Source organism: Cyrtonyx montezumae, unplaced genomic scaffold (genome assembly GCF_038088225.1).
Source record: "Cyrtonyx montezumae isolate F1298 unplaced genomic scaffold, pur_monq_1.0 scaffold_3, whole genome shotgun sequence".
Taxonomy (NCBI): domain Eukaryota; kingdom Metazoa; phylum Chordata; class Aves; order Galliformes; family Odontophoridae; genus Cyrtonyx; species Cyrtonyx montezumae.
The window spans coordinates 34,941,519-34,964,601 of NW_027072034.1; the positions used below are offsets into that span (position 1 = coordinate 34,941,519).

Here is a 23,083-nt window from a genome sequence, read left to right on the forward strand (position 1 = left end):
GTGCTCTCAACTGAGCAGAGGAACAGCATGACTTTGCCCTTGGAATACATTTTACATACATTGATTTTAACTACACCATTATGAAGTACTGCAGTCCCCTTCCACAGTGCACGTAGGCCCTAAGTGTTGAACCTGATGTATAAGAGTTGATGCCTCTCACAAAAGCATTTTATGAGCTTTGCTTTATGAGCATCTCTGGTGCCCCTGGAATCGTGGAACTCCCTGACATAGTAAAGAGGCCCTTAAGCACTGAAATTCTGCAGCCAGGTTGGGCCAAGTCCTTCTCCTACCTAGAAGAACAGTTTTCATTTATGATATTGTGTCAAATGCCTCTCTTGTTCTACTCCAGCCATTTCTATAGTGAAAAAATGATTGCAGGAGCAAGGATAAAAAGGATATGTCCGTTATATTAAATATAATCCCATTCCTTTGTGGAGCTGCACATGACAATTATGACAAAGTCCAAAAGAAGCTAATTTCTGTACTGTCAGAAAGTATTTAAGGACAAGAATGGATTTCATAGCCAAGCTTTCAGAACTTTCAGCACTTTTTAATTTTATGCCCAGCTCTCATTTCATTACCTAGCAGATGCAAATTCTTCTCTATCTGCAGTGCTGACTGAAACAGAAGTTCTTCACGATTCTCAATAGAAGATTCTGCTTCCAAATGACTTTTTAACCAACAAGCATACTCCTCTTTGCTCAGAACCTGTTCAAGAGAGTACATGAAGGCACAGTCAAAGTGATGCAGAATTATTCACACTTTATTAATCAAAGAATCATAGAATTGTAGGAGTTGGAAGGGACCTCCAGAGATCACTGAGTCCAACCCCCTGCCAAAGCAGCTCCCTAGCCCAGGTTGCACAGGTAGGTGTCCAGGAGGGTCTGGAATGTCTCCAGAGAAGGAGACTCCACCACCTCTCTGTGCAGCTGTGCCAGTGCACTCTTCACTGCACTGTGAAGAAGATCCCATGCACATCTACGTGGAACTTGCTTCAGTTTGTGACCATCTCCCCTCATCCTATGACCACTGCTGAGAAGAGACCAGCCTCATCCCTTTGCCTCCCGCTCCTCAGATGTTTATAGACGTGGATCAGATCCCCTCTGAGTCTTCTTTTCTCAAGGCTGAACAGATCCAGGTCTCTCAGCCTTTCCTCATAAGGGAGGGGTTCCATGTCCTTTATCACCTTTGTAACTCTCTGCTGGACTCTTTCAAAGGAAATCCCTCTCTTTTTTGTATTGGGTAACCCAGAACTGGACACAGTTCTCATTTTATTGAATAAAATAAGGAAAAATACCCACAAAAATTAAGAACATCTTCAGTTATCTTTGTCAAGACTCTTCTTAAAATAAAATTAAGAGCTTGCACTGACTTACTCGTTTTGCAATACACAAGGTTCGCAGCCCATCTACAGCATAGAGATTAAGGTAATTCTGGGTTTTGCTTTGGATTTTCTTTTGATGTTTGCCCCGAGGGTCACCTAGATATCAGTAAAAAAGAAATTAGTGATTGAAAAATAACAGCAGCTGAATGGCCTCAGAAAATAAAAATGTGCCGATAGTACTTATGTATCATTACTTTAAAACCGATACTTTTATAGAGCTGTTGATGTCTCCAGGGAAACTTTCAAGTAAAACATTCCATTTAGAAAAACGGAAACCCTATCTCACAGTTCTATCTTTTCTTTCTTCTCTCTTCAAAAGTCATCCTGAATGCATGCTAGACAGACCTTCTTTTTATTGCTCAAGTATTTGTTTGGCCTGAAGGCTTTGAGAAATCATGATACTCTTAACAACAAATAATAATGCCGGGAAAGGAAATATGATTCAAATAGTCTATTGGCAAATCCTTCTGTACATCTCATCACATGCAGAAAAACTACACTTAGGTTTTTCTCATGAGTTAGTATCTCAGGACAACCAGAAACAGCCTTCTATTTTTTATATCTAAGTATATGAAGTCGCTACTGTTACTACTGTACAGATACTACTTTGTGGCCTCAGTCAATGCAAGAAGTTCTGGGTGTGACTGCGATGCACTCTGAACACATCCTTGCTTACGCAGACCTCACAACTAGCTTCTGCCTTGAATGCACAACTTCCACTTAGTTTATTCTTCCCTTAAAGCAGACGTGTCCAACCTGCAGCCCAGCCCAGCTGGCAGTGTGGCCACCCCCTGCCCTGTGCCATCATGGCTGGGGCTGTGCTCTGCAGAGAAGCCCAGGGCACGGACCCATGACTCAGCAACAACCAAACCATCTGTAAGCAATTAACACTGCAGGGCATGGGAAGGGCAGTGCTGTGCAGTGCTGACTCAAGTAATGGCACATAACTGCATTTTGATACGTTGGCTAAGCACAGTGCCAATGCCTGATGTGTTAGTTTCACAGAAACAAGGTCGCATATCCAACTAGTCTTGTGGTTTTGTTCCTCCTTTTTTTTAATGTTTTAATAAATACATTAAAAATTGAAATGTTTTGTTACTTATCTACTAATGATATTGTATATTTTATGAGGGCTGCTGCAGAAGTAGTGCCTCCTATTTTATTATACTGACTCATTTTATTATGTTGGCCCATGACATCAGAGGTGTATGTAGGTGGTATGGCATTAGAGGCCAAACCTTTCTGCCAACATCCCATTACATTTTGTTGTCACGTGACAGATGCAGCAGTAGGGGCAGACTGACACAATGGTGTCTGACATGGAAGTGTGGATGAAACAAAGGTGTGTCACTGAATTCCTCCACGTGGAAAGAACAGCTCAATGTAGTCAATACTGTGATTTAAAACAGATTAATGAATATGAAAGTAACACACTTTGTTCCATTTCATTACTTGAGATGAGGTATTCAAATGTTTAAAAAAATGTGATATACACCTTTTTTAACATCTAGGATCAAAATTAGTTCATGTTCACTGCACCATTATAGTGACTTTCAGTAACACAAACAGTATTACTACTAAGGGAAGCCGACATAGGTTTTATGATGAAACCACTAATGAGAATGACTGGTACCCCAAGACAAGTTTGATATAATTCTTTTGTTATGCCATTACATAATGCAGGGATCTAAATGAGATGTCAGGAATATACAACTCTTTATACTTTTTAGTGTACACATTCCCAGTGTGCATTCATCCTCAATTTGATCTTGCTTCATGTGACTATGTACACACATACCTGTCTACCTATACACATATATACAATTCATATTTATACAGCAGTACAGTGTCTAATTGGGTATTTTGAAGCTTTAGTACAAATGTTTAGAAGTACTGATACTGCAGGCAGGAAGGAGCTGGGTGTTTGGAGTCCCAGTATTCTGGTCTTGCTCACTGTTATCTGTACTGCAATTTTCTCACCTTTAAAGACTATCTCATCCTCTTTTCGGGTCTGTAAAGCTGGGAGTGCAGATACCAAGATTTCCCTAAAGGACTCTATAATGATTGTGGTATTCATGCATACCTCACCTCCAACTAAGGTCATGTGGCAAATACTGTTGAGAATATGCCAGTAGGCCTGTCCATCTATCCATTGATACTATCTATGCTATCACCTCAGATTTTCTCAGATGGTCAATGCAGATAGGCTGCTGTGGAACAGCATACTACTTGCAATTGGAAAGGCCTTCCATACGCTGTGTAGCTCTGACACACACCACATGTTCTTGCAGTAAACTATTTAAGAAGTTCACAGATTCAGCTGCAACATACAGCTGAAATATGCATGTACTGAACTGAGATTTAAGAGTTTTTATTTAGTTTCTTTTCTGTCTGTGCATAATGTATTTGTAATGTAATTATGTATTATACAGACAATTCACATAGGCCATTTATGGCACACACTTTTTTAAGGGTGAAGTTTTGCAGCACAACTTCTTGGAGGCTTCTTGTATTAGTGAGTCAGTCTTTTTTTCTTTAAAAGAACAAAACAAGTAAGCAACATTATTAATTTATAGGGGTGTATCACTATTCCAATATATTTCTTGCATACCTCACATGCAACTGTGTTATAGGAGTGTCTATTTCAGTCCCTCTGATTTCCAATGATGCAAACCTGAATAGCAAATGACATTCCCATTGCTTTAAGTTAAATGGTATTAACCACTTCATATCTGTCTGAGTATCCCAGGCACTAATGCAGTGATCATAATGCCAAATACTTACAAAACTTTCAATGAACAAATGCAGTAATTCTCTACAAATAGAAAAGTGCACACCCGTTTCTATGCAAATTCTCACTTCTAGTATGAAGAACTACATCTCCTTCCTCTGCCAGCACACCAATGAGAGCTAAAACTCCCTCAGGCTTTTCGTATGCCTTATCAGTTTCAGCTAGAGATTCATATTGGGATCAAAAGTTAAAAGAGGGGAAGGACTCTCTTGCAGACAAAATCCAATGGTGAAAACTCTTTTCAGGGATGATACAGTTTCTACGCTTAGCAGCATGACCACATGCACTATGAAGAAAAAAGCAGAAAATAAGTCTACTACAGAAGAATGATAGTGAGCTAGTGGCATTTTGCTTGCTTCATTTCCTTCCATAATCACCAGCTGTAGAAAGCCAGCTCAGTCATTGTTTTCTCGGTGACTTATGTTCACAGTTCCTGTGCAAGTTAGTTACTGACTCAAACAGTAACTTTCTTATTTACTGTTGAGATAAAGTAAAAACAGTACACCCGTGGGAATCATTTCAAGGCTTTTGAAAATATCTTGGTGCTATCAGAAAACATCAGTTTTCAGAATTGATATACAGGCAGAAGGAATAGAGGGAATTCAGAAACTTTTGGTTTTTCAGCTCGTGACAACTTTTGTGGTTTTTTTGGGTCTTTTTTTTTTTTTTTTTTTTGAGATATAACTGAAGCTACAACATAGTATTTTTGCATCTAATTTTGGGTTTTTCTTTGTGGCATTTTTAAAATGCTTTTCCTCATAGACAAACAGAAGCTTTCTGTTTCACAGGACACAGTCCTGCATGGAGACTACAGACACAGCATTGCCTTGGTCCTTCAGTCTGAGAGCACGAGTATCACAAAGTCTCAAAACATACACCTGACTTCTGTACAATTTACCTGTTCCTGAAGCACTAAGACATAAAAAAAAAACAACCACAGACAGATTCATATATCTATATATATAACTTTCACAACAAAAGTCCTTGGGGAATCCCTCTATGTGGGGAATACCACCCTGTGAGGTGAAAAGGAGGGAGCTCCCTCAGGAAATGACATGTCCCCTGATTTTAGGAAACTACAGACAGGGATCTTGAATTCAATTCCATGAGTGAAATTGTTTCAAGAGACACATCAAACATTTTTTAGACAGATCTGCTGAAACTTACAGAATTACTGAAGACAGCAGCAGATGAGAGGGCTAGAAAATAAGGGCTAGAAAATAAAGGAAATTGCTTATGAAGTTCAAGTGACTGCACTTGACACTGCTTGCAAAAGCAAAATATACCAAAACTCACAGCTCATTTGGGGCTAAGAATAGTTCAAAAAATTGCACAAATTCAAAGCACCCTTCAATTCACTTGCCTGTAAAGATGCAGCAATCTCTACATTTGCCCAGCTATGGAGTTTGCTCAGTGGTAACAACTGTCTTCAGAGACTCTACTCCTTCATCTCTGGCATAGCACCTTTTGTCATATTGCCACTAATTGCTTTCCAGCTGCCCTTGCTGGATCTACCCAAGTAGGTCCTAGACCCGCCTGAAATTTGCCCTCAAATTCCTCCATCCTTTGTATCTACTGTGAACGTATACAATCATTTCAAACATAGTCTGTAATATTTTTATCTCATGGTTGTGACAAAATATTTGAGATTTAGTGTAAGATAATGATTTATTTTTGGTGCTCCATTCTCATTCTGAGAACTTGTTTCCAAACATTATTTTCCAGGTATAGTACTAGTAATTCTGAGTACGCCAAATTCTCTAGTACTCTAGAGGGAAACAACTTTCCACAGATGTTCTCAGTACTGTCTTTGATATCAGATCCTTAACAGAAAATTATTTATGAATACTTTGTTGTTAGTTGAGGACATGTCATTCCTAATTTTTTGGCTCTGCTTTGATTTATATCACTATAAACTTAAAACTAATGCCAACATTTTTCTGTATTTCATTAAACTAAAACTGCACAGTATAAGCCTTTCACAATTGTTTACTCCAGCTAATGTCAGAGTAACCACACAGTCAATGCACTAGTGACACACAGGAAGCACCTCCAGCACTTTTGGGTTCTGTCCATTCATACCGAAACCCTTAAACACTTCATTAAATTCAGTGCTGAACATACTGTAAATTAGATTCAAACTGACTCACGCAAACTCATGCTCCCATGTTTACGCTAACTTCTGAAAGCTTACAGGGCTCTTCTTGAATCCAACTCATTGCGATTAGCAGCAGATACCTGGGTGCTGCAGGCTCTAGGGAAATAGTCCATGGTCACAGCTATTCCCTATCACTAGTTGAAGATTTCTCATCTGAACAGATTCTTTCCTTATTTTGCCACCTTTCTCTTCCAATGGCTGATTGATTCACAGGGCCCTTCAGCATATAAGTCACATGCAACATAAATGCAATGAGTTATGCAAATATATTACTACAGAAGGAGGTAAAGATTCATAGATGAAACAGATAAGGGAGCTGGAGTAGGAACTGCTTGGGTTTCATATAAAATACTGAAATAGCTATGCACTGCCAGGTATGTTCTTCTCAAGAAGTATGAATTGTTTTGGGAGAGTTTCAGGGAATACCTTCAAAATGCAGTTTGCTAGTAGACGTTCCTGTACAGAAACTGATATAACTTATTCTTGTAAGGCAGGGAACCAGTCAGAAAATTTGCTGTAACAACCAAGTACTAGAAAAGAAGAGAGATGGCTGCCTTTTTACCATTTCACGTACCCACAACAAAAGCAGGCAGGCCTGCTTGCTAGGAAAGGCAGCAAGACATGATCTTTCAGCAATTATGCGGAACCACCTCCCCACACCCCCCCTCTTACAAAGGTAAGTAAGAGGTGTACCTGAAGAACAAGGTAGAAGGAGATCCATAATAACTGAATCTGCTCCTTTAGTGTAAACATTTATTTCATCCGTGAGAGGATGTCTGACCACTACTGACATCCTCTTCCTGATGGAATCAAAGCCCAATGTATGTAATACTTCAAAGTTTAATGTTCCCAGGTGAGGTAGCTCCACTGATACCTGGTCAGACAGCCTTCCAACCAGAGAACAGTTGTATGCCCTTGCTGCATAGACAAGAGCAGCTTCGTCTGGACTCTCCGCTTCGTAACGGAGCTCTCCTTCCTCAGGCCCGCTCCCTACAGCCATCCTGCCTTGCTGGGAGCTGTAGCCATTGTTATTCATCTGCGCAGAGTATGCCAGCTTCTCTTCCAGTTTTAATAAAGTGCTCTCAGTAGATGTCGATGAAAGGATACTTAAACCAAATCTATGCATTGATTTGTTTGTAGTTAGGCTGGATGAACTGCTGCTGTTAGATCCAGAGGTCAGGCGACTCGGAGTGAGTCTTCGGATGAAGTCTTCTATGGTTTTTACAGGAGATTTTAGTTCAAATCGATCTCTAATCTTGAGAAGAATGAAACAAGACAATGAACAAAATAAAACCAGAAGGAGAGCTGTATAAGAATTTAGACACTGAATTTAGGCATTCAGCCTAAGTAGCTCCAACTTAAGAAGGGAATTTCTTTGCGAGGAAACAGTAACGGCATTTGCAATGTGAGAAGGGAAAGTAAACGGACTTAGTAGCAAAAATACCCAACGAGACCTAGAACTTCAGAATAGTGTCTCTGCATGAAAGTATGTAGGCTTGCATTTAGAATTGTTTTACTTCTTTCACCTCTTCAGATATGCCTAATGGATAGACCACTGATGCTGGACCACCACCATAGAAGGTTCTGAAAGGCTATTGCAAGTAGGAGACATTGGCATTCTTTGTACATACTCAGTGAAGGTAGTAAACAACATGTTAATGCAAGAGTTTTGTACTGAGAAGGGTGATACCAGAGAAGTTTTAGGAGAATATGCCAATGTCAATGATGTCTTCAAAATCAAAATGTTGATATAGATAACTTCCACTGTCTTCTCTTTTGGATTCAGTTTGCTTCAGTTTTATCATTTATTTCAGTTTATTTAAAATTTGCAGACTAGTTCAATTTTTATTCCTATTTGGAAAAGAAACAAATCTCAGAATTTTCTCCAGAATGGAAATTCAACCTGTAGGCTAGCTTTAATACTATGTTCCACTACAGTTTTTTCTTACAGATCATCTTGGGATTCTATTGTTGAAGTTCTCATTCATCTAGTTTAGGTTGATTTAAGCAGTAATAGACATTATTTTACACAATGAGCTTGACACATCTTTTACACAATGTGAAAGATTCATGCAATGTTTCTCAAGTATATTCTTTTCTTACACATTTTAGAAAACATCTAACCTTATTCTTAATTCAATCCGTGTTTAAAAAATATACACACAGCTTAAGAATATAACTTTTTTGGTAAGTTTTGCATATTGCAAATTAGTTTCTGCAGACTCGCACACTCACATACTTACATACAGATGCATGCACTTACACATACATACATACATCAACTAAGTTATATTACAAGAACTCAGAAAATTTTCAGAAGTATCTTGAAACTTCTTTCAGAAGTATCTTACCCTGAAGGTAAATGACATGCTCCATTTAACCAATGCTTGACTGAATCTGCTCATTCACAGTGCAGTTCTAAGAGTTGTCTCACATCTAGTTTCCAGTTGTATCTCACCAGAAAAGGCAATTTTCAGTTCCCCAACTTATGAAATAAATTAGTACCAATTCAAACAAGCTCTACTCTGCTGCTCCTTTAACCTACCTTCTGTCGGGGCTGATTTGGTGCTGTAACCACAACAGTATTACAGATAGTCAAAGCAATGAAGAAGTCAAAAATATCACATAGTTCTGGACTCAGATGTGATAATGGCTGTTCGTGGCTTCTCATGATCTCCAGATGCTTTGCACATTCATTCACCTTTTCTAACAAGCGAGGATCTGGTGTGATGTCCTTCTCCTAACATTAAAAAGCAGTGAATAATATCAGTGGTTCTGCAAATTTCCAAAGTAGCATCTAGCAAAAAGTGCCCAAAGCAGTGTCAATACCAAGAGTTTTATGGAAGCGTCATACTACAGGGCTGAGATGGAGATTACTGTAACTCACGCACCCTAGAATATACACTTAACAATGAGGCTACTAATAGAAATGGAAATGTGAGTATTTGTGCTGTCAGCTTTTTCACTACTGTTATACTGGCAATGTTCATCTACTGTGGGAGTAGAGGACAGGGGAAGGAGTTACATACTAATATTCTTCCCACTCTCCAGTCCAGTGAGAACATTCTGCATGTTTTGTTAGAGAACAACTATCCACGTATCTTGAGAACAATTCACTTGTCTTTCATGCTTATGCAGAGCACTCTCAACTCTATTTCATCACCACTTTCTACTTATTTAATCTACTTCCTGTCAGAGCAAACTCTGCTATTCCTTAAGAAACCAGGATGCTAGGATACAAAAGATTTAAAGATAAACTGAATTCAGGCTCTTTCCTCAGTAGAATTTTATCTGTTGATACTCAGCAGCAGATGAGTCTGAGCAACCACTGAACTGTGTCTTTAAGAAGTGGTACTGAATGAACTTACTCCTGACTAAAATCAACAAGTTCCACCAGTGCAAGCAGCTTCTTTCTTTGCCTGTATTTGTAGTTTGTTTTGAGGGTGCACTTATGTCAATAGTACAACACAAAATCCCTTCATGGACAAGACTTGGTTTCTCTGGTCTCTTAATAGCACTTAGCTCACATAAAACGTCCAAAAAGACTATAAAATAAATTAATCACAGAAAAGTTGTAAGGGCATATATTCACCAACATTTTGAAATGTAAAGGTTTTTTTTTTGTTTTCTAAAGAACATGTGCCAAGAAAAAATGACAAGATGAAATCTGAGTGGTATGCAACATACTACAGATTTATCTTTTCAGGATATCACTCTGAGATATCCTGTATCTAAAAAGATACAGCACAGCGTGAACTTAATTCTCATGACTTACCATTGGGCTACTGAATGCAGTATGCTTTGACAGTATGCTTGCTCTCTTTGCTTCAGCTCTGCTTCCAGTGCGGCGGTGGGTTTTGGTGCTCTGGCTTCTGTGAACTACTTTGATGCTCTGATGGCTGCAGATACTGTCACGCTGGGACAAAGTTCCTCCTTTTGGGGCTGCTTCTTCTTCCTCAGAGTCGGGTTCTTGGTACATTGCTAAGCGTTTGGCTATCAATAAAAATATGGAGGGAGAAAGACTGCATATGTTAAATGTTGCTGAGAAAGTGGGAAGAGGGACATGCTGACTTCACTGAAGTGTTCTGGTTTTACCATCAGAGCAAGACTGAATGATTCCATTATCAGGGGATAATACAAGACATCTAGTCTTAACTAAATGGTACCCTCTAATGGAGGGTGCAGATTACATAATTAGAAACATGATGTAATGCATTGCCTCCCTCATCACGTGACTGAGAGGCAGCTAAACTCTGTGGTGATACACTGCACCCCTAAAGGCTATTCCACAGCTCTGCTTGATGAAAATCAACCAAACCATCTGGTCTTCACTTGCAGTCTGAGAAGGAATCAGACTATCCCAAAAGCTCTCTTGTACTTTCCAACAGTATATGGGAATTTCACAGGAAGTATCTTCCAGAAAAAAATGTTTCATCTACCCAACCCTGGTTAAGTGGCACCTGAAGTGTCATGAGTCTTCCCTCTATACCACTCCTACAAAGCATTACTGGTCAGACCACAAGAAAGGTGTGCACAAGATCAGGCCAGCTGCTGCAGACTGGAAACATGCAATGCACCACACCTCATGTGCAGAGAATCAGAGAATGGCTTAGGTTGGAAAGAACCTCAAAGATTACCTAATTCCAGTGCCTCTGCTGCAGTCAAGGTTGCCAACCATTAAATCAGGCACTGATCAGACTGCCCAGGGCCTCTTCCAACCTGGCATTGAACACCTCCTGGGATCAGGCATCCATAGCTTCTCCAGGCAACCTGTGTCAGTGCCTCACCACTTTGCTTCTGTATCCAATCTAAATCTCCTGTCCTTAGTTTAAAACTGTTTCTCTTCATTCTATCACCATCAGACTGTGTAAACAGAATGAACCTGTTTTTTCAAATGATATATTTTAGTGGAGAACTTGGCTAATCAAGACTCCAAGTACAACAACTAAAGTTAGAAACCAATCTGGGCAGTTTGATATATAGAAGTTAAAAATGGAACAGAAAGAAAAGGTGGAAAACAGACCTGAATCCAGCCCATCTAACAACAGATTCCATTCAGAACTATCCGATACATAATGTATTTTTCCATTCCTAAAGATCATGGGCATTTAATAGCCTGTGTCATTCATTAGACAGGCATACGTCACTTTAACAGGAATCTATTCATTCCTTCATTAGGCATTCATGAAAAACCTTTTCATTATATTCTCAAAATAATCTGCACTGTGCAGACGTACAATACAAGTTATATACTTTTGTCTCTACTCTCTATCAGTTCCATGCTATAATAAATTAGATCTTCCAAATGTCAAATGATAAATCATTACCATGTAAGTCAACTATTCAGGCATTCTGCAGGAAGAACAGTCCATGAAAACTTTCTTTCAAAATAAATTCCTGAGAAAAATCTTGTTTCACATACAGTGAGTTCAGCACATCATCAATTTAAAGGGGCTTGCTTTATGATCAAAGGAAAAAACATCCTCGCCATCTGCTGTAACTTTCAAACATGTTTTATCTGTCAGAAAGCAGCAGGAGGAGCTGAAATCAGACCGCATACAGTTGATGGTGATAGGTCTACCTGTGCAGTACTGTATGTTGGAGGCATTTTTGTATCTATTTGGAACATCTACTCTGTCTGAAATGCAGGAGTCGGAAGAGGTTCCAGGCAAACTACACAGCTGTTCAGAGAGCCACACAGCTGCAAAGACAAGAGCACAGCACCACTGGCTTCTCCTTTCAGTGCCTCCTTTGTTCTATGATGCAGATGACAGAAGATAGCTCAGAAAATTAAGATGGTCACCGGTCCCCTTGGCCTTTCTGTTGCATTGTAATAGGCTGTGTTCTGCAAGACCCAGGTTCAAAAAGCATTGCTCAAGATGACATACCAGTGTGGACTTCTGCACTTAGCAATACTCAAATCAATCATAAGCACATTCCAGAAAACCCAGCCTCAAGGAGAGTTGGTGTCATGTGTGGACACACAGCTTTTCTCAGGGAAAGCACAGTTAAAAGCTTGGATTTGCCACAGGGATAATCTTCCCCACTCCAGATGTGGGCACTTGAATGTCAGACTGACAGAATGCTGTAGCCTTGCCAGAAGAAGGAATACTCCTTGGCAGGGAAAGGACTGGGTACAACTATTCTTTCCAGCTTTGCAAAAGGTGGCACCCAGTTGGTCAAATTCTTTTCAAGGAGAGTTGTTAGAAAAAAGGCCACACGTTTTCTTCAATAACCATATCTAATTTATGCTTCTGCTCCAAAAACGTGTTGAAATACATGACTCCAAAGACTCTGAACCAATTAGGGCTTCATTGTACAAACAAAACCAATAGGATTAAGAAGAGAATACATTTCATGCACAATATACGGTTAAGTTTGCATAACATACATCTATATTCTTCACTGCTCTTACCTCTTACATTACACTTAAAAATATTTTGTTCAGTCAACAAAACAGAAGCTGGTTCCTAATTCAGTACATGCCTTTTTTATTAGCATTATACCAATAGTGAATTGGTACACGCTCAAATCTGTCTGTGTATCTCTAAGCTATGTTTTGTTCTCTTTGCAGATTTTCATTGTAGCACATTCATTTAATTGTTGCTGCAGTGAGAAAAAAGAGAAAAAGAGAAAGCAGATACAAGACTAGAATCACATTTAACCAAGTCAAATGTAGCTCTTTTGATACAAAGGGTATTATTTCAATTTTATATCAAGGTAAGCTTGTATAATAAAAAGGCCACAGCACGTTTCAACATTTTCTCAAATGTAGTCTTACCATATTATGTAACAAGAATTAAGAAGTTTGAAGAAATAATGAAACACAGTGTGATTGTTATGTTATGGCTAAGGTTCATAACGCTTTAACTGTGCGAAGCGTGCTTCTCTGGGAACATTCTGTTCTCTCCACCCACTCAGCCCTCTCAAATTCAGAACCTTTTCCTATGAACATTATAACCTGAAAGACATTGTTGTGAGATGCTTTTCAGCTTCAGCACTGAAAATTTATGGCCTTGATCTTTTGTCTGATAGAGAGTTTTTTATTAAAGGCAGAGACACAAACACTTGGCAAAACACAGCAATGCAACACATGGAAGCCTAATTCCACTGTCCTCTAGTCCACTTGATATTTACAGCACAAAGAAGACAGGAAAATTAATACTTATTCCATGGAGTCTTTCATCTTTCAGAAGTTAGCAGTAAATGATTCACTAAAATTCCTATAGGCTCCAGTAAGTATTTTAAGATACTCTTTTATTTATTTTCTTTATTTAAAAAAATTCTTTTTTTTTTTTTTTGCAACAACTTCCCCATAAAAACAAGTCTTTGGAGTAGAAAACATGAAGATTTTCCATTGTCTCTCCTTTTGGCAACACCATCGGTATGAAAAGAATAACTTGAAGTCTTTCATCATGAACTCCTAACTCCACTTAGAAATGGAGATTCATTATATCCATCTAGAGATCTTCCAGAGCAATTCTGAGTGCAGGCATTCCTATACTCATGCATACAAGTTCAGTGGAAATTATTACCTGTCTCTAATATCTCCATCATTAATTATTCTTTAGGAGATCAAAATGCAGCACTCCGAATGTATTCAGTTTTACATCTTCTTTTTTTTTTTTTTTTTTTTTTTTTTAAGAAAGCAGTAACAAATATAAAGAGAAAGTACAAGCAAGCTAAAGAGAGTGCCTGTTCTGTTGATTGTTCCCATCTTTCTGGAGAAGACCTGTAGGGCCTTCTTGATTTCTGAAGGCTGTCAGATGGAAAAGAAAGGCGGATTAGTCATCCTCTGGAACACTAGCCACATTTAGGGAGAAGGTTTTACCTATTTTAATGCTTTTTTTTTTTTTTTAGTAAATTCAATTTTCTGATGTGGCTATGTCCAAAACGATCAACAAAGTTTCACCACAATACAGTCCCTCAAATTAAGAAAAAGATTTTTCCAAATAATGCCCTTTCCAATGAAAATTAGTTGCTGGACAATCTTTTGCATGAAAGAATACAGCATAGAAGAGAACTGCTTCTTTCTCAAATTCAGTGACCAAGAAACTTGTCCAGCCAAGGAAAAATCACTGGGCCTTCACTCCCCAAAAAATTATCTTTTTATTCTGTTCTCTACAGGTTTTTTTTTTTTTTTTTTTTGTCACTGGAAGGGAAGAGAAAGAACGCAAAGAATGAAAATATTTAGTTTTTTCAGATTTGTGTGGTTGCATTCATGGAGATCCAACTTGTGTGTTGTCAGAAGTTCCATACAATGGGTAGCTAAAACTAGAAAAACAAGAGATCACACCCCGTAGACAACAGGCAATTCATTAAGCATTTGGAAAATATCTAGGACAAATGGCAGGCCAAAAGCATCTGGTTGTAGCTAAATCATATAATGACTTTCACAAGCATAGTCAGCTTTTGGGCACCTACCCTCTCTGGAATCAGCAGACAGACTTGAGGCATGTTCAATTTCTAGAAGTGTTAGAAGCTGGTTACTAGCCTGAAAGGAAAAGCTGTGGTACAGCAACGTAGTTTTACATATAGGACAGTAAGTCCTTGGGTTTTTTCTTGTGACAAAATTCTTTTGGGCTACGAGGAAGTGTTGATTAGTACAACAATACTTTTTTTTTGGTGTGTGTGATGTGGCACTCTTTTGCAACATCATCTACTGTGGAAGCAACTCACAGCGAGGCATTGTCTTTAAGAAGTAACAGACAGATACAACTCCATCAATTTCTGGGATTTAACCAGAGCATAGTGCCAATGGGTATTCCATAAATGCTGAGGACATTTGGGAATGAGACTATAATTCTTCCACTTGGAACAGTCTATGACACAGAATCATAGATTCTATGACTCTATGAATGAGACAATCATTCTTCCACTTGGAATAGTCCATGACATATCCTGCTCCTGAATTAATACACTCTAATTCAAGAAGAATCACTGAAAAAAATAAATAGATTTAAGAGAATGTGGAATACAGATATGTGATGGGAATTCTCTTCATCTGTATTTAGAATTCTAAACCACAGAGAAACAGTCATCTAACAGACAATAAATGTATGGGTCTAAAACAAATCCGATGAACTAAATCCTTCAAACGTTCAACTTTATTAGCTGTGAAGTTACTAGGTGACTATTTTTCACAAATATCTCAAACCAGGTAACAAAAATCCCAGCTCTATCAACACTGTCTCCACAAGGCCCACTGATCAGTTTAATCCCGATCTTTGCATAATCTGTACCAGACTACTACAGGTGCACTCAACAGTGATGAATATTCAATAGAGTTTGCATCATGGAACAGTTGCTAAGCACACTCACACCTTCCCTCACAGCTTTCACAAATGTTTTTGGATCCTCTTTGGTGCTAAGCTCTCACACAGAAGTACTCATGAGTAATAGTTTGTACTACCTCCAGTTGGCTAGGAGATTCTGTCCCATGCTGGTGGAATTTATTGGTCTCTATTATTCATATTATTGTCACCTCTTGTCTAGACTAAAACAATGCAATATTCCTAGGCATAGTGCCACGTGCCCCATAAGAAACTTAGAGCCAATACAGAATTTTGCAGGAAGATGTCTTCTCCAGCAAATTACAAAAACTGCTGCATGCTCCCTACACCATCTAGAAAATGTGATAAGTATTTTTCAGGATTTTGTGTTTTCTTTCAGAAACAATGAATTGCTTCATCCCTGCATGAGATCCACATAAGTTTCTGTGATGAAAACCATAGTTAACATGACCACTTTTGTTACAAAACAGAACACTTCTTTATAATCATCACGCTCACCTTTTACATGGTTAATTAACATGATTCTGTGGAAAAAAATTTCCAGAAAAAATAAGAAGACTGCCACCACTCAAAAAACAACAAAAGACATGCCTCTCCAAATGTCAGTTTTAACACAAGCATAGTGTTCACCTCTTAAGGAGTCCCTACACCCACACAAACTGCACACTGTGCACGTAGGGGAAGAAAGAAGGGGATTGAAGAAGCTGCACATCATTAGTGTCACGTACAGCTCGACACTTTAGTGGCAGGAACTCAGAAATGACAATGACAACTGCAGGATAACAATCCCTGCAGGACAGAAAAGAATGAGATAACTGTTCATAACTGAACAACTTTTAGGGAGAAAAGCTTACAGTACAGCACACATAAAATTTGTGAAGGCTATGCACAATCTGCTGGTTGAGTAATTAACAGATATACCGCAGCCCTAGCTTATGCAGAAAAAGTACTTCAGCCGAAAATTCAAGTTCCAAAGAGAGGAAATTTCAGACTGCAATCTGCCACCGTAGGTATGAGTTTCCCCCTTTCTGTGTATCCACAGCTGAACTTCAGAATATAGGGTCTCCAGACAACTTTAGAGTAAAATTTGCCAGAACTTCTTAGCATGGGAAAAAAATGTGTTACATCTTAGCTTTGTTCTTGGATACGGCTGAACGGAACTGTTCTCACTGAAATTACTCCCCCAGACTTCATGCCTGAGGCAGACATCTGGCATGGGAAACTTTAACCAAATAGTAACAAGGTTTGTAAAAGTATCCATAGCTGAAAAAAGGATCTTCTCATGGGAAGGGTCAAGCAACTGTAATAACAGGTACTGCTACCTAGCCACAGCAGAATAACAATCTTAAACCAAAGAACTCAGAACAAGTGTATTCCCATAATCTCTTTTATAGTAGAAAATTACTTCTTATCTTCAGCTTTTGAATCTTGACCTATGTAGAAAAACTTGAAATTCAGTCCCACATCTGAAAGACTACTCAGATTTTGATTCCAAGTAACAAATCACTATGCCTGAATAACATTCAGATAAGCAAAGAAAGACCCAGATTATCACCGACGTGGATGAGAAAAGGTAGATGCATATATATATCTTGCATATATGGCAGTCCCATATCACCTGCCAAATCAAAGTGTTTACAGTTCTCTAACTCATGAAATCTTCAGTAAAGTCTCAGGAAGGAAGCTGGATGGCATCCACCTGTTGTATGTTCCAGAACTTCAGAGGGGAATTCAGATACTCAAGTATAAACACTGAAAAGCAGCTGACAAATAATTTGCAATTAAGCACAGAGCAATGAAATGTTATTGATGCACCTCTCATAAAAGAATGAGCTGTGATAAGCATCTTTATCTAAACAAAAAGATTTCAACTACAGAGAAGTTAAGAGATGGTTAGAAAATCGGACGGGAGAACAGCTTAAATGAAGCTTGACTGAATTTCCTGATTATGGGGAACTAAAGGGATTATTTCCCGATTATAGAGAAGAAAAGTAATAAAATTTATCACTATTTATGCATAAAATGACATAGAAAGATCTATTTTCTCTAGAGGAGAAGAATAACAATTAAAATACCTCCATTTAAAATATATGTTTATGTCTTCAATTTCATATCAACTAAATTCAGAAGTAGCCCAAACATAGAAGTAAAATGAATGACAAAAAAGTTTTTTCATTTATTTAGGTACTTCGTTTTCACTTTTATTTATAGCTAACTGCTTTTGTTAACGCTTTTACTGTAACCTCAAATAATACAAGGAAAGCGTACATAAACTTAAATTTCTGTTAAATGCATTCTATTTCAGGAAAAGAAGATCTGAAAGTTGAGCCTCAAACTCAAGAGCCAGAGCTCAGCCTCCACTGATGTTATCTGACACAAAAACATACACATTCAGCACCGTTTTAGTTGACAGTACCATCATTCCTGCATTCTGAAATTAGTATAAACAAGCAGACAATCAATGGCAGAGGAAAAAAGAATGATTATGGAACATCATGAGCAGAACTAGACTCCAGCATCATACTCTTAATACTAACTCTTCTTTCTTACCTACAGTACAGAGGTAGGAAGTCCTCTCTATTTTTATTCTTATTTCTGTAACACTGGGATAATAAGACTATAATAATAAGATAATACCCAAACACCTTTTTTTGAAGAAGAGTGTACGATGTCAGTACTACTTTAAACTAGAATAAAAAAAAAAAAGAACAATTGCCACATAATCTGAAGCTTTAAAATGTTATTTACCGTCTTGGAATCTTACGAACTTTTTAGATTTTTCAGTCTATTTTGATTATTTATCTTATTCCACATCTTTTTTGCAAGCAGAACTTCCGTAATGGCTTTCAAGAAAAAATATAAAGCAGCAATTTTTAAATGTTCTGTTAAGAAACATAATTTTTGCTGTTAGGAATGCAATACTGTAGCTACTGATATTTTCTGATACATGGAACATGATTTGAAGAGTTAAAATCTGTTATGTAAAAATCGATAACAATAAGATGTTAGAGAAAAAATCTTGACACTAACTGCAAACAACTCAAAAAACAGGAAATCACTTCACCATTTTCATAGAGTGATGAGATGACACAGGGATGACAATCCCCATTTTCCCTTGTGGCCTAGCCTGAGTTTTTAGTGTTTCAAAATGCTGACATGAGGGCACAGTCTCTCAACTGCAATGGAGATATCTAAAAACAGACACCTGTCACATGCACAGTTGTACTGAAAAGAACCTGACAAAAGTAACACAAAATATGCTATTAGATAAGATTATGCTTCCTGTGAAAGTGAAAACCAGCAGACTTGTTTATGTTTTGTTCTCAGCCAAAGGGATCTTAGTCCAGCTATTCAATCAGAGACCAATCTGACTGCATGCTTAAAGCTGGTACTTTGCATTGTACACTTCAAGCACACAAAGAGTTGTGTATTGGTGATACTAACCAATTTCCTTAAATTAGCCATGTGTTGAAGTGCCTTACTAGACCAGAAGCTAAAGCTCAAAGCCCTAACGGTCTTGACAACATACTGTTGATGTTAAAGAACATGTTGAAAAGATTGTCTTTACCAGCTGAACAAAGCCAACAAATTATAGCATGAAAACAGCTATTATGGAGTCTACTGAATGGATACATGCAATTTCTTCTGTTTTTCTTTCTGATTTAAGATTACAGCAACTCTTTCAGACTTCACCAAAATACAGCAGTTAGATATGAAACAAGATCATGAGCTCACCGTTATCATCGTGGGAATACTCAATTCCAGAAACTGTGCATCTTCGGAAAACCATCTTATTTTCAGTAAGCGTCCCAGTCTTGTCTGAAAAGATGAACTGCACCTGACCTAAGTCTTCTGTTATATTTAAAGCTCGGCACTGCAAATGAGAGTCTGTCTCTTCATCATATAAATCTTTATCCTGATGAATAAAGTACACTTGGCAGATTTTAACTATTTCAATGGAAACATACAAAGAAATTGGAATCATAACCTAGAACACAGAAAAATAAAGTGAATTAGGTGAAAACAGTCTGAATTAGTAAAATCTAATTAATTTGGCAGTAGTCTAGAATGCAAAGAGGCTATGTACTTTAAGTGTCTACTGTAAATCTATTAACACATTTAAAAACAGTCTATTTACTGCGTCAGATTAGGAAAAACTGTCATGAACTGCAGAGCTGAAATGCATTATTATGTCTGGAAGAGTGATTGTTCAAACTTGGACAGAATCAACATTTTTTTTCTGGGCTAAAAAGGTGAGCTTGAAACTAGCCAGGAAAACCTAACAAAGCAAAACAAAAAGACAGTGCATTCTGAATCCTGTAAATGTGAGTGATGCACACTTGAAGAACAATGAATAAATAATATGCTGCTTATAAATTCCCTTTGCAGCAATAAGAAAACAAAAGGTGATGTGTAAAGCTTTCCACAGGAATGATCTCTCTGGCCTTGGCATTTGCAATGTAGATTATTTGAATGAAGAAAAAAAAGGTAACTTCTGAAGAAAGAGATATGAGAAGAAGTTTCTCCAGAAAAGATTTTCAGCTGTTTCTTAAGATTTGTCAAAACTCCATGAAATGCCTAATTTGTTCTTGAGTTTTAGCCTGCAGATGTTTATTCAGTTGATACACAGTTGTTAACCAAATTTTCTGGAAGTGGTTAAAAATGTATACAACTTCCTACAAGGACAGTATACCCAAAGTGGTAACCCAGATTGTTGAGGTGGTGTTCCACAGTGGGTGGATATGAAGCATAAAGCTTGTTTTCTTCCACGAAGATCCAATCTCTTCCTACTTGTTTAGAATAAAATAGAACACCTGAGTCTTTTAGGGAAGGTTATTTTTCAAATGTTTTTCTTCTCCAAAGCCAATGTAATTCTGAGAGCTCACTGTGTGATCAAGAAAATTTTCTCTATTCACAAGTGGGTAGACCATTTATTTTCTTTAATTTAGATTTCTTGTTATATATTATCATATTTTCTATATATAAAATCTAAAGTTTCCTACTGCTTGATTAGCTTCTCACATGCCTTAGTGGTAGAAGGGGTACTATACACAGAAAACTACAAACACAAGTGGCTTTATGCACAATTTGGATACCTGAAAAACTATGATTGCTGTCAGAAATAAATATACTGAAGCTAGAGCAGGAGACAAGTATTTGCCATCAGATCCTGGAACATCAAAAACTGGTTTCTTCTTCTCACCGTACTGCCATACCCATAGGCCATGACCTGCAGAAAAGTTGAAAGAGAGAAAAGTCTACAGTAACTCCAAGATAAAACAGTATATAATATAAATTTGTCCTCAGAGAAGAGTTACATAGAAAAGTGATATTTGCTTTCAACTGTTCTGTATGACTTGAAAGAGGTTCACAAAGCCCACTTTTTTTTTTTCCCACTGGGATTTAGGGCTTGGGAAAGGCATTGTCATTTGATAAACTTTATCCAAATAAGCAATCTGGCTAGTGTGAATCAGTAGTTCAGGCTAATAGTAGCAGTGCCAACAGCAGGGAAGCTGAGGAACTAAGAACAGAAAAAATCATAAGTGTTGTTTAAAACCTTTTGTTATTGAATGTGATGATAGCTAAATGAAGATAAGGATGATATTATTTTGGGAAAAATACATTCTTGTTAAAAACAGAAAGTTGCCTTTTTAAGAAGAGCGATAGGATTTGCACTTAGTTTCTTATGAAAGATTCAGGAGAGATCTAACATTGTCTGATGTTTATGAGGTTAAAATCAAGGATGAAGTTCCCCACCGTAAGATAATAATATCATCTTAATTACATGTCAGATAACAACAGAAGAGGACAAAAACCTACTTTAAAAGTAATCTTTTGAAAACTGTTATCTGTCTACATTTTAAACTTGCCTTCCCATCTTGATACAATAAAACAGTGTTGAATTTTTGAAAAATAAAAGCAATATTTAAGCCAAGTAAGCAAATTATTTTGTCCCTGTACTACCAATATCCTCCTACTGACATCTGTATTCTCGATTGTAACTCACAAACCAAGAATGACCCACATCAAGACTTGTTTTCTAAATATCTTGACTCAGATTTCCTTCACTTATATACTGTCTTGATAAAAGATGTAAGAATTGCTTGACTCTTAGAGAACACAGTTTTGCATGCACGCAGCGCCATCCACCTCTGGTTCTGAACTGCTAAACCAAATTTCATTCCACCTGTGTGTGATGGTTATCATCTCCTGTGCTCTGCTTTGGCCCTCTGCTGGTGGTTCTTGGAGCAGAATTGACAAAGTAGACATCAGATGTGTCATCTACCATGTGCCACCTATTCCTATTTACACTCCCTCAGCCCAGTGGAGTCACATAGAAAAACACAGCCAGCTGCCACTGCTCAGGGTATCATCTGGCCTGCAGTGGTGGAGCAGACAGCTGCAGGCAGGGACTCCCTGCAATTAAGCCTCCTTTCAATTAAGGTACCTCAGCACTTCATCAGTGCCTCAAGGACAGGGCTTCCCCACACTGACATGCTACACCAAAGCGCCATGAACTCAGCGGAAACAAATACGAGGACTGATTCACAGCTGGAAAAACTCATCTTTAAGCACTATTTGACAATACCTGGAAAAAGTCATGCTGAGACTTATTAAAATGGCATAAGACTGTTATTAAACTAGACTGTGGTTGTTAGGAAACATTGTAATGTTTCCGATGCATGACTCACACATGAACACAGGAGAACACACAAACGTTAGGGATGTGGAATTCATATGCAATATATTAACAATCATTTTGGATGCCAGATAATACGAAACTCAATCCCTTCTCACAAACAAAGAGGAAAAAAGCCTGAAGAGTATTAAGTTCATATTTCCTTAAACTCTCCAGGAAGTCCAGAGGATCTTCTAATTGGATTGTGAATATTTAGACGTTTATGTATTTCTTCTGTTTCAAAGCTGCAGTCTTGAGTTAATAAACAGTACTAGAGAACAGCACTGAGCCAATTATGTTTACTCTCTGATCATAAATTAATCTGTTGACTGACTAAGGCATGTTATACTCTACCACCTGTAATTTGAGGTCACTGTCTATAAAGACTTGTTGTTTTTGGAAGTGATACAATCTATGCTTTTGGATCTCTGGTATTGATGGTTTATATTCTATTGAAACTACGAACCTATTTAGGCATCATGATTTCAAGGAAGAAAACGTAAACAAAAAGGAGCTATATGGTTTTTATGTTTCAGCAGATACATATGTTTTTGCTGAAGGTAAGCACATGAATCTCATGAGAGTATGACAGTTAAGTTTCTATTTTTAAAGAGCACTTACCAATGGCAGAAAACAGACACATGATGAGAAGTATGAGGATACACCAAAGGACATCAGCATTCATCTGTCTTTCAAGCTTACTGCGTTTGTAACGTGGTCCATTATTATTTAACAAAGCTTTGGTCTCATGCCCTGCAAAAGCAATTGCATCAAATGA

At 37.8% G+C, this 23,083-nt stretch overlaps 1 protein-coding gene across 1 annotated transcript in view; it reads right to left on the bottom strand.

Moving 5' to 3' along the window:
* Positions 1-23,083, bottom strand: part of ATP10A (ATPase phospholipid transporting 10A (putative)) — a 107,044-nt gene that overhangs the window by 16,538 nt on the left and 67,423 nt on the right. The window contains exons 5-12 of the mRNA XM_065741172.1: positions 22,927-23,058; positions 20,723-20,856; positions 19,362-19,614; positions 10,109-10,326; positions 8,879-9,073; positions 7,027-7,588; positions 1,377-1,480; positions 582-708 (exon numbers count right to left, since the gene is read on the bottom strand). Coding sequence (XP_065597244.1) covers positions 582-708; positions 1,377-1,480; positions 7,027-7,588; positions 8,879-9,073; positions 10,109-10,326; positions 19,362-19,614; positions 20,723-20,856; positions 22,927-23,058 — 1,725 coding nt within the window. The remainder of the gene's footprint in view (positions 1-581; positions 709-1,376; positions 1,481-7,026; positions 7,589-8,878; positions 9,074-10,108; positions 10,327-19,361; positions 19,615-20,722; positions 20,857-22,926; positions 23,059-23,083) is intronic.